General features: G+C 47.4%; 1 protein-coding gene across 1 annotated transcript; it reads right to left on the bottom strand.

Moving 5' to 3' along the window:
* Window positions 1-234: 234 nt before the first annotated feature.
* Window positions 235-11,358, bottom strand: LOC142574273 (3-beta-hydroxysteroid sulfotransferase-like). Its single transcript, XM_075683396.1, has 2 exons — window positions 11,197-11,358; window positions 235-1,407 (listed from the first exon to the last, which is right to left on the bottom strand). The coding sequence occupies exon 2, from the start codon at window positions 1,392-1,394 to the stop codon at window positions 438-440; it is 957 nt and encodes a 318-aa protein (XP_075539511.1). The 5' UTR covers window positions 1,395-1,407; window positions 11,197-11,358; the 3' UTR covers window positions 235-437.
* Window positions 11,359-11,659: the final 301 nt, after the last annotated feature.

Below are 11,659 nucleotides of genomic sequence, written 5' to 3'. Positions count from 1 at the left end.
GATACACCAATTGTGAGCCTCGTTGTTGACCACCTGTTTCCACTACAAGAAGTAGTGGATACGTCGGCTCTTTTTGTAGCATGTACCTTACAGGTTTCTCGTAAATACATGTTAACATGCACATTCAAAGTGACACTCAAGTTGCGTTTGAAAGAGCATTCATACTTTGCGCATCGAAATAGCGCAATATACATCAGCTTAGTTACAATGAGGACGCATTTTTGTCTGAAAATGTGCTCGTTTTTAATTATTTTGCAATGATCACAAAGCTCTTAATGAGAAAGCGCATAATATTAATAGTTCATAAGGCCAAATAACGCAATGCACCTTTTCCATCGTCCCAGTTGCTTATTTTGATAAGCGAGTTTATTTTTGCTGAAAATGACATGCATAAATCCATGACCTTTCTTTCGGCTCAGTGAAACAGGCACTTCTCATCAGACACTTTGCGATAATTTGAATGCCTCATCTCGGATGTCCTTCCAGAGATCCATAAAGGATGACACCATCTCTGCCTCACTGATCCTAGCTTCCATGCGTCGGAGCAGCTCTGGTGTGAAGTGTTCTTTCCACCCTCCGACTTTGGCTGTTCGCACTAGACCGTATTTCCTTTGATCTCCTTCGTAGCCCTGCTTGCAGGTTATGGAGCTTGGGTCTAATACCTTCTTCCCGTGAGGTCTACGGCTTTTGCGAAAGTCAACGACTACGACACTTCGCATGTGTTCAGGCTTGGAGCTCTCCAGCATTATGTCAAGCAGTGCTTCACTTTCTAATAAAGCTCGTCCATAGTGCTCTCCCAAAAAGTGTGCTACTTTGATAATGACGGCACGAGTGTCCTTCTTCATTTCTTCGTAAGTCACGAACAGCACGTTCGGTTGCTGCCTAAGGTTGTAAGCCAATGCCACATGTTCGAAGTAGTCACCGTACCCAAAGTTCCCGCTCACAAATACGTTAACGAATTCTTCGAACGTGGCATCCTGGTACTTGTATGAGCTGAGGTTGGTCACCATGTGGTACATTGAAACGCACACGTCCCACGGATTGCGGGCAACGTAAATGTACTTTCCTTCTTCGCTGATGGTGTCCTCACTCAAGGGCAAGTGCGTGGCAAATGTTCTCATGGGCAGAGATGACTTCCAGCCCTTTATGTTCATATACTCAATAAAGCAATATTCCTTAGCAAACTCTTCATATGTAGTCATTGCGTCTCCTTCTCTCAGAATAAGCAAGACAATGTACATCATCCAATGTGTACCGCTCTTGGGAAATGTTGACTGTACAACATCTCCCTTCTTCGCTCGGAACTTGAGGTTTTCTCTTAGCGTTTCTGGAACTATCAGTATGCACCTAGGTACCCCATCTATTGCTTGGTGCAATGGCTTTCGAAGGTCCATTCCTTGTAGTTACCTGCGAGAAAGGAATGTACAATTAGAATCAAGTAAGTGGATATACATTTTGTAAGCAACGGTTAGGCTGACAAGCCAGACAGAAATAAGCCGTTAACGATACGTTTAAATTTTTCCATCATGTCCACTGACCGCAACACACCTAAAGACAGAAACTGTTCATGCTTGCCGCAGGTATAAAGCTTCACTTTCTATACTACGTGGTCATGATTGACATCTTCAAAAAACGCTTCTAATCTATTACATTTAGGTAATAATCTGCTCCAGTGCGAGATCAGCACTCAAAACGCCAAGTCTTTACCGAAGTGTTGCAATATAGTTTTGCCGCAATGTCAATGCTACAAGGCTGAAAGCAATTTGTGCATGCGCTTTCCGTAAGGCAGCCTATACTAGTGTAAATGCACCATTCTTTCAATTATGATTCGTTCTTACGTGTTCTACATGAGGAACACACAGGTACTTTTTGAAACGGGAGGCGTTCCGGTTTACACAAACTGAATGATCATCTTGGCACTACTTGGCTAATTCGGTCTTCGAACAAGCTAATGATTTTTTATGTCGTTTCGCATCAACACGTCATGATGAGCAAGATTATGGCACTGTATTATACATTCAAAAAGAGGCAACATACAACGAACTCCAAGCCCTGCAAGTTGTGGCACTCACTAACATAGCTATGCACTCATATGCCAGACTGCGCCTGAATTTTTAATGGCCGTGATACATTTGTTTGAAGCTTTCATAGTTTGGCTCTGTTGTAACTACCGTGCATCAAAATTATAGATCAAACATTCTATAAGACCGATATTTCTAGGCGCTAAACTTGTATACCAACATCTTTATTTTTTAAACTGTCCTTACAGGCCTCGTATGAGGCATTGGGTAAGGGGGGCGTTATAGAAGGATAGAAATAGTATATACGGCATATAACAAAACATATTAGACTTAAATTAATAATAGACAGTGGAGAAATTTATACACATCTTATGCAAGCATTAAAGTATTGCACAAAAATAAAACGGTCGGTAATGTCAATATTAGAAAAAAGACAAACAATAGAATTCTTTCAATAAACAATGTAAAAAAAATGTAGCCACTCCTGTACAAATAATAAACAATACTATACATACAAGAATAAGCGAAATAATGAGCTCATAAGCTAGAAAGCGCATAACTGGAAAACAGAAGAAAATGCATCTTGCACTTTATTGAAGTTAGGCGGTGGAATATTAACTGATGAGCTGGTGGAATTTGCCGGGATTAGACAAGCAGATTTATTACACGGTAGCAACATTCTTTCTGAGGCTGGACATCAACCTCTATATGTAGTCACCCTACATTTCGATCATCGTGACTTTGACCTCAGTGCTTTCTTTATGGTGTCGGAATCTTCTATTTTCCACGAACCAATTTGACAGTAAGTTACATCACCATCATCATCGGCCTATTTTCCACTGCAGGACGAACGCCTGTCGTTTCCTTCTCCAATTTACCCTGTCTTGCGCCAACCGATTGCAACTACCTCCTGGGAATTACATTTATCAACTCACTCGATCTTCTATCGTCCTCGACTGCGCTTTCCTTCTCTTGGCACCCATTCTGTCCCCCTAACCGTCTAACACTTATCTAACCTACGCATTGCATGACCTGCCAAGCTCCATTTTTTTCTTTCAATGTCAATTAGAACATCAGCTATTCTCGTATGCTCTCAGATTAACCCCGCTGTCTTCCTTTATCGTAACGTTTTATCTAAGATCTAAGACCTAAGATCTAAGATCCATCGCTATTTGTGCGGTCCTTAACTTCTTTTCGAGCTTTTTTGTCAGTCTCCAGGTTTGTGCCCCATATGTTAGCACAGGTAGAATGCACTGACTGCGCACCTCTCTTTGGAAATCTTCCAGTCCGGATCTGACTATGTTTGCCGTGTACGCTCCAACACTTTTTTATTTTTCTGTAAATTTCGTTCTCATGATCAGGGTCCCCTCTGAGTAATTTACCTAGGTATACGTACTGCTTCAGCGGCTCTACAGGTTCACTGACGATTCTGAACTCCTGTTCGCTTGCCACGATATTTATCGTTATCTTTATCTTCTGCCTATCATTCTTTAAACCCACTCTTGCACTTTCTCTGTTAAGGTCCTCAATCACCTCTTGAAACTTGTCCCAAGTGCTGCTGAAGCGGACGTCACCTGCAAACCGAAGGTTGCCGAGATATTTTCCATTGGCCCTTACTCATAAGCCTTCCCAGTTTAGTAACTTGAATACTTCTTCCATGTATGCAGTGAAAAGCATTAGAGAGATTGTGTCTTCTTGTCTAACCCCTTTCTTTATACGTATCTTTCCGCTTTTATTGTGGAGAATTAAGGTAGCTGGGGAATTTCTGTAGATATTTTCCAATATATTTATACAAGCGTCCCCTACTCCTGGAATACGTAATGCCACTATGACTGCTGGGATTTCTCCTAAATCAAATGCCTTTTGATTATCTATCAAAGCTATATAGAGAAACTGAGTGTACTCTGCGGATCTCTCGATTACCTGGTCCATGGCATAGATTTGATCCATTGCAGAGTATCTCTTCCTGAAGCCAGCCTGTTCTTTTGGTTCACAGAATCCCAGTTGCCCTTATTGTATTGCAAATTATGTTGGTGAATATTTATACAATACTGGAAGTAACCTTATGGGCCTATGTTGGTTCAATTGCTTAACTTCTCCCTCTTTGTGGACTAGTATAGCAATGGCAATCTTCCACTTATTTGGAACCCTTGAAGTCGTGAAGTGGTGCCATAAAGCGACCCCATCGTAAAAAGAGCCGCCAGCTCGTAAGCCATGCAAGGTGTCTCCTCCACCTTTGAATAAATCGACTGTTATTCCATCTCCTGCCACTTTCCTCCATTTCGTGTCTATCGAAACTTTTCTAACTCCATCGCTAACTATAGAAGGAGCCTCTGTAACCTGTTCATTACTACTTAGAAAGCAGCTGCTTTAGGATACGCCGAAGTGGATGAAGTTGAAAGCTCACCGGAAATTCATTACGTTACTTGATATTTTCATTCTAAGGTCGCGGGCTCGAGTGTCTAAACACAGTAGTTACAAGCGTGACCACATGGCCACGCAGATTTTCACGAAGTCTTTCATTTTATGCAGGTTCAGTACACCGCACCGAACTCGGCCCAACGTTCTTTTCAAGAGCTTAGGAAACAGCTTACCAAAAAAGGCGGTAAAAGATCACTATGTTTACTTGGGAGCTGCTCGAAAAGGCAGGAAATACTGGATTGCAGTTCGGCACGTCGAGATGAAACGCTTTCATGGCTAAGTGTTTTTTAGTGCGAAGCTGCATACCAAATGGACCTATATGAATGAGCCGTTTGCGTGGTCTCGTGAAGGGGGTATCTGGGCTTACTGACGTCGGTAAAGTGAACAAAAAAGACGTGAGCGAAATGCGTCGCAGACTGTCTTGGCTGGTGTCTTGCCCAGCTTCGGAATTAGGATCACAGTGGCTTCCTTTCAGGCATCCGGTACGATGCCGGCAGCCCAGACATCGTTTATTTCTTTGGTGAGCAGTTCGATAGAGCCGTCGTCTAAATTTCGGAGTCTGTTCGAGATTCCATCCGGCCCGGGCGCCGATCTTCCGTTGAGGCCTTGAAGGGCCGCTCTGACTTCCGAGACGGAAAAGGGGACGTCGAGCTCCTCGTCCGCGTTGCCGCCATAGGCCGGGTAATCTTCTGGCCCAAACTGCCCGATGGGAAGGTAGCGACGCGCGAGTTCGTCCATCACTTCGTTCATAGCTGCGCCTTCACTATTGAGCTTGTGGACCAGCCTATCGATGGCCAGAGTGTGGTTTATCTTGGACTGCCTGTCGTCTAATAACTGCTTGAGGAGGTTCCACTTGCCTCCCGCACGCATCTGGCCGCCGACGGAAGCGCATAATTCGTTCCATTGCTGCTGGCCGAGCTCTTTGCAGTGCAATTCGAGGGTCGCGATCCTCCTCCACAGGTTGCGATTCAGCTTCTGCGTCTTCCATCTGGCCGTGAGGGAATTCTTGGCTTCAAGCAGGTGCGCCGATCAAGCGTCCCTGCGGTCAAGCACGAAATCTGTTTCGAGGCTCCTGGTGACCGCAGCTACATCCTTCTTGAGCTGCGCTACGAGGTCCGCAAACGAGTCGTATTTTTCGTGGTCGTCCTTCCTTCTCTTTCGGAAGGCGTCCTAGTCGACTATTTCGAAGGCCCTCTGCGGGGCCGCGCTGACCGGTAGGGAGATTTCCATGATGTAGTGGTCACTTCCCAGGTACTCTTGTAAGTTGTGCCACTCCGCTCCCGACGCGTTCTTGACGAAGGCCAGGTCTGGGGTGGTGTCTCTCGAGACCGAGTTTCCCATGCTCGTGGGGTATTGGGGCTCGGTTATCAGTTCTAGGGAGCTGTCAGTTGCTGCCTGCGGGAGTCTGCAGCCTTTGGAAACGCTTCTCACGTAGCCCCAGGATTCAGGCGGCGCGTTGAAATCTCCAGCCATAACGAGCGGCGTCTCCCTCGCCTTGGACGATGCCTTGGTTGTTAGGCTGTAGAAGGTCTGCCGGTTGTCCCTAGGAGAGCAGTACACATTGATAACGTAGACGCTGTTCTTGAGCCAACTGTTTGGTATGATCTCGACGAGCAACGCTTCCAGCTTGATGTTGCCAAGACGGAGATGGTGCTCCTATAAGGCGCACTTGTTTGCAACAAATATCGCGATGCCGAGCCCGTTCTCCGCCAACGAGGAGACAGCTCGGTACCCCTAGAGGGAAATCATTTCCATTCCCGTTTCCTGTAGCAAAATGATGAGGGGCTTCTCTTGCGGCTCCCGGGCCTTGATGAACTGCACCAGTTGAGGCCTGCGCCTCCGGAAGCTGGCGCAGTTCCACTGCCACACGATGAGCTTACTATCCGGTGTGGCCATGGTTGGCCATGTTGGACCGGAGCTGGGCTGAAATGCCATCTTGTCTGTCAGCCCACGACTGCTGGTTGCCTTGTAGCATTTCATTGGACACAGTCTCTGGCCTGGCGGCGTCGCCGTAGTGTAGGTCACATCGCTTGGCAAGTTGTTCTCAAGCAGTTGCACTCTGAGTAGAAGAGCCTGGTTACTCTGTACCAGCTCGGCAAAGGATTTTTGCATGCGGTACAAGGACCTCTGCATGGCAGCCTCCGCCGTGCTCACGTCCTCAACAGTACCCTGGGAGGAGGTGGCTCTGCGCTTGACCGCTCTTGCTGTGGCCCCTTCTTCCGTAGACGTTTGCCTTGGCACGGCCGCTTGGACGGCGCCGGCGCTTCGGAAGGCCTCAAAGTCGGCCTTCATTCTCCGGATTTCATCCTTGAGACTGGCGTTTTCGTTCATCAACTGCGCGATCCTGGGATAGTGCGCCCGCTCGCCCGCTCGGGTAGGACATACATCGGCCCTGTGGCCCAGTTCCCCACAACCGTAGCACACGTCAACTTGCCTTACTGTATAGAGAGCAGGACAGCATGCCCGCTCCACACATGACAAAGTTCGGCACATCAGTCCGTCGAACAGGACGATAACCGTGGTGGTCGTCTTGATGCGACGCACCTCCAACGCGGTGGGATTCCGCTGGCGTACGACCATTGCGCGGAGCTGAGCATCGTTGAACTCGACATCGACTCCCCTCACAGCACCCTTGCATGTATTGTCCAAGGCGGCCATGTACGCGGCCACTTCAAAGACCCCTTCGCGCAGGTGTATCTGTTGAAACATCGCGTAAGCACACGCATTCCTTTCTTCTGGTGTTGAGACGACGTAGATGTTTTGCACGTTATTTGGGGAGACGATGTCTTCGCCAACCTCGTCGGGTGAAAGCGCCGCTGCCATAGCCAGCGCTTGTGGCACTCTAATGTTGCTGATCTTTTTCACGTCGAGGCCCCCCGTTGACCTAACAATGACTCGAATACGGTCCCGTGGCAGTCTCGGGAGCCTTGAGGCTGAGGCCAGCTTCTTCAGCGCGTTCCGTGGGGCTACCGTTCGGCGGCCACCCCTGCCGCCTCCCTGCTTTACCGGGCTCGGCGTCGACTTGGAAGTTCCTTGCCTTGCCTTCTTAGTCTTGCCCCGTTGCCGTGGTCCAGCCGGGGCACCTTGCTTCTTCGGGGGTGATTTCTACACGCTCCACCATCTCGACTTCGGGTATGATGCCCCACCACCACTAGGCCAAGGCCTAGCCCGTACTCCCCACCGGCGTTAACCCGTTAGTTAGCTCCGCCCGGCGTGACGAAAAGTTCAAGGTCGTATAAAAGTTCAAAAAATGCACCTACTGATACAAATCCGGTATCAGCTTGATGCCTGCAACAAACTGCGTCGAATGATGCACAGTGTTCAAGCGTTTTTGCGGACGGTAACACCGAAAACATTTCAGGAAACGGGAGCCGATGTTTGCGCGTCCCCACTTCTCGGCGCCCCCTGGCGATCCTATTCTTGGAAGATAGTTTTTCGCTTATAATATCATGTTCAATATTATTTTTCCATGTGCTATAGAATCTCGGAATAAATTATCTTGTACTAAAAGGCCTTTGGCAATAAATAACTTTTTATTCGTCATTGACTGCAGTCAGAGCATTTGAAGAAGGCACCGTATCCAAACAGGCCCTAAGAAATTATTGGGGGCAAGACTATCACGCACCACTTCATTTATTGGTTTCCCGCACATCAGGGTCAGTTAAAGGGTGCTCCTCCCAACCTCAACAAGTCGGCTCACGGGGCTGCGCGTGAACTTTCCCACCGCGCTACCCTCGACCAGTCGGAAGCCGACTCCCCAGAGAACAGGGACACGCCCTCCACCTACAACGAGATTACAAAACACTACTATCTCAGCCGTAGAATCTTTGTTCCTCATCCGCGCCTCAATAGAGCTCAAGCATTAACGCTCCGTCTACTACAAACGAATACCTATCCCAATCCGTCGCTCTTACATAAAATCCATACGGATGCTTACACCAATGCTACCTGCCACGATTGTGGAGAAATAGCCACGTTAGAGCGCATGCTCTGGCGGTGTGCCCGGTCACGCTCTATCATCGCTAAGAGCTCGGCCAGATGGGAGGCGGTTCTCCGCAGCCCTCTTCTGGATGACCAACTCTGGGCTATCAAGCAGGCCCACGATGCGGCCGAGAGGCTTGGCCTTCCGGTTTTTAAAGTTTTACCATACCATACCACTGACTGCTTTATTTGTATTTTCTTCTACAGTTGATGTGAACTTGCCTGTGTGCTAATTTATGCTTTCCATTCCTGCTATAGCCGTATGATAGGGCTGCAATATGCGCTAATAAACTATACAATTTTCATGTGCGTCATTTTCGGATAGTACTTCGAGCCTGTTTGTCATTGCTAGGTAACTGCCTGTTCGCGCTGATATAGTGAGCTGTGCCGCTGCTGCATTGTTGATTCGATGGCACTTCTGGTGTTGCGATCATGCCTACCTGCGCAATTTTCGATAGCTGCACGAAGAATGACGCTGACAAAACGCCTTACTACGCAGAACCCGGCCTGCAGTTTACCCAAAGTGGCAATGCACAAATGCACGTAACTGTCAGAAAAATGTTGGTGCCTATGGCGAGCACGAAGAATGGGATAAACCAAAATCATTTCCAGAACATGCATGGCTCATTTCCGGATGGGGAAATAGGTTCGTGGTAGGGAGCAATGCTAGGGATTGGACAAGAAAATTCATTAGCAATATATTGATAACTAAGAGCCAAATGCATTAGCATTACGTAGCACTTATTCAAGGCACTAGTTCAAAAACTTGAAACTCCGTTAACTACAATGCAAAGTGTTTTTTGGGAAGCTAATTTGACAAACATCCAACCTCTTCAAAGCGCGAAGACTTTGGCGCTACTAATGCTAGCGCATTTACAAAATGCAAAGCCAAGATGACAAAGTTGCTGTCATCTCGTTTGTCTTGCCCTGTGCCCTTTCGCTGTCACTAATGCACCCAAATTTCTACTCCTCTCAACATATTGTCGCGTGGTAGTGACGTTAAAGAACACACTACCAATACTGTGAAAGACAAAACTAGCTTTTATTGGGCGAACCTGTGCCCACAAAACAGGCTACACTGAAAGCACAACGTGAGCGGCGAACAGTCGGCGATCGTCGAAAATCTGATCAGCGGGTCAAGCGCGTCCGCTTTTGTAGATCAGTCGTCGAACGTTCCAGAGCAACCGCTGGGACCCGCGTGCCTTCCACAAAGTTATACGCCATTTGCGTCGCGCATACATGCAATCAGATTACACAAGGTTCGGCGACAACAGACAGCGGATAGAAGCATCGGTAACATTCTAGAAACTTCCTATACATTTAGACGCGTCCTGCGCTGAGCGATAACATTTCGTGGACGGTAAAAGCGCTCACCCGTAAAAGATAAAGGAGTTCACATATCAATATTACGATGTTCAGCCAAAGCTTATTTGGACCAACTGTATAATATCCAGCAATTGCACTTGCCAACATGAGTAGTTGCCTAATAGAAAGCCAAAAACTCACGCAAAGGAGCAAACATCTAATTTGTGCGTCACCAGCGTTTGTTTCACGCACACTGACACACATAAACAGGCAAATAAAGCTCGTGCACACAAGATTGAACCTGTGCGAGAAGCAGGCTGCCTGGGAACGGAGCAACTCAAAGCAAAATGACGAGAAACCTTTCACTGCCGCATGGGAAGTAACTTTCCTTCATTTTCACCGAGAACAGTCGTAAATGAGGCATGCCGGGAGGCGCCTCTAACTACAGCAATACGTAAACCTTCGTTTTTTGCAGAATTACGTAGATCGCAGGCAATTACAGGTAACTATAATCATATCCAGGTGCTTTGTGGTCGGCAGCATCTCGGGGTCTCGAGTCGCATCCGCGTGGACACTTCTGCGTGGGGCTTTCCTTATAGTTAAATGTATACCAATGGACGCCGCGCCTTCTGCGAGTGATCTTGCACAAGAACGTCAACGGAAGATTCCCAAGGCTCTGCGATGATGATTATAGCAGGTCTCATCATTCCGCACAAAAACGTAACGACGCGCAAAAGCGGCAAAACTGGGAAGAACTAATGCTCACGCATTATACTGGCGCATGAAACCAATTGTTCGCGCTCAGTTTCTTTTACTGAGAGCCCGCGTTCGCGCCAAAAGCCCGTCCATGTACGCTGGGCAAACTTTGGGGCTTCTAACTTTTGCCCATGCCCAGATCCTAGGACTATAAGCGTGCGTCGCGCAGGCGTCGCAAAGAACGGCGAACACATAGCGCGATACAGGTGAGGTAGATAACAATAGCGGACGGTCAGCACAGGCTATAGAGCACAGGTTTCAGTATTAAACTCGAGGAATGGGCGGAAAAAGCCCAGTGACGCTTCTGCCGTTTATTCCTCTCCTCGAGTTTAACACTGAAACGCGTAACCCGCAGAAAACGATGCAGTAATAATGCACATGGAAGAAATTGGCGATCAGTTGATAAACAATACCAGCACAAGGTGTTAATGCCGGAGCTTCAACCACCTCAACCTCTTTTCAACGCCGCAACGCAATGTCATTATAAGGAGCACCAATCAACGGCAAGTTACAAAAGCAATTCTAGGAAGCTTCCGGAAACTCCAATACTCAAGCAATAAAAGAAACGTACGCCAACGTGAACATGCCTCTTAAACAATATACGAGATCCCATTTAAAATAAAGGCGCCTTCATTTCGGAACTTGCCGCAAAACCTCTTGCCCGAAACGCGCTGTAAATAAACCCCAGAAAAGGGTGCCACTGACTACTTACGTGAACAAAAATACGTGGAAGGCAGGTTGCGCTCGGCAATTCATAGACGAATACGCGTCAGAAACATCACGGCTGGTCCTGACAAAAAATAAGTAGAACGAAAGGCAAAATCAATGGTTCTAAAGTTCCACTATCAGAGAAGCTGCTCGCGCGCTCGGTCCGCTTGGCTGCTTTGACTGCGGTGGCGCGCAAGCCGCGCAAGTCAGGTGTCACTCTTCGCTTTGTCAGCTAGCCACTTCGAAATCTGCGGCGCTGCATCCTCTTGCGCCGTAAAATGCGGCGCTGCTGCAACAGCAAAATAAAGATATTAAGTGTGGTTTCGCACTCCCACCTGAAGGACAGGGAATGCTAGATAATGTACCTCAGCAAACACAAAGTACTTCCGCTTCCACAATGCTAACGCCACGTAATAAAAACGACTTGTAAAAGCTTAGCTCAACTTTTTATTGCCTCATTTTTGGCA

This window comes from Dermacentor variabilis, chromosome 3, assembly GCF_050947875.1.
Source record: "Dermacentor variabilis isolate Ectoservices chromosome 3, ASM5094787v1, whole genome shotgun sequence".
In the NCBI taxonomy this organism is placed as follows: Eukaryota; Metazoa; Arthropoda; class Arachnida; order Ixodida; family Ixodidae; genus Dermacentor; species Dermacentor variabilis.
The sequence above is the reverse complement of the archived record's forward strand: the minus strand, read 5'-3'. Positions and strand labels throughout refer to the sequence as shown.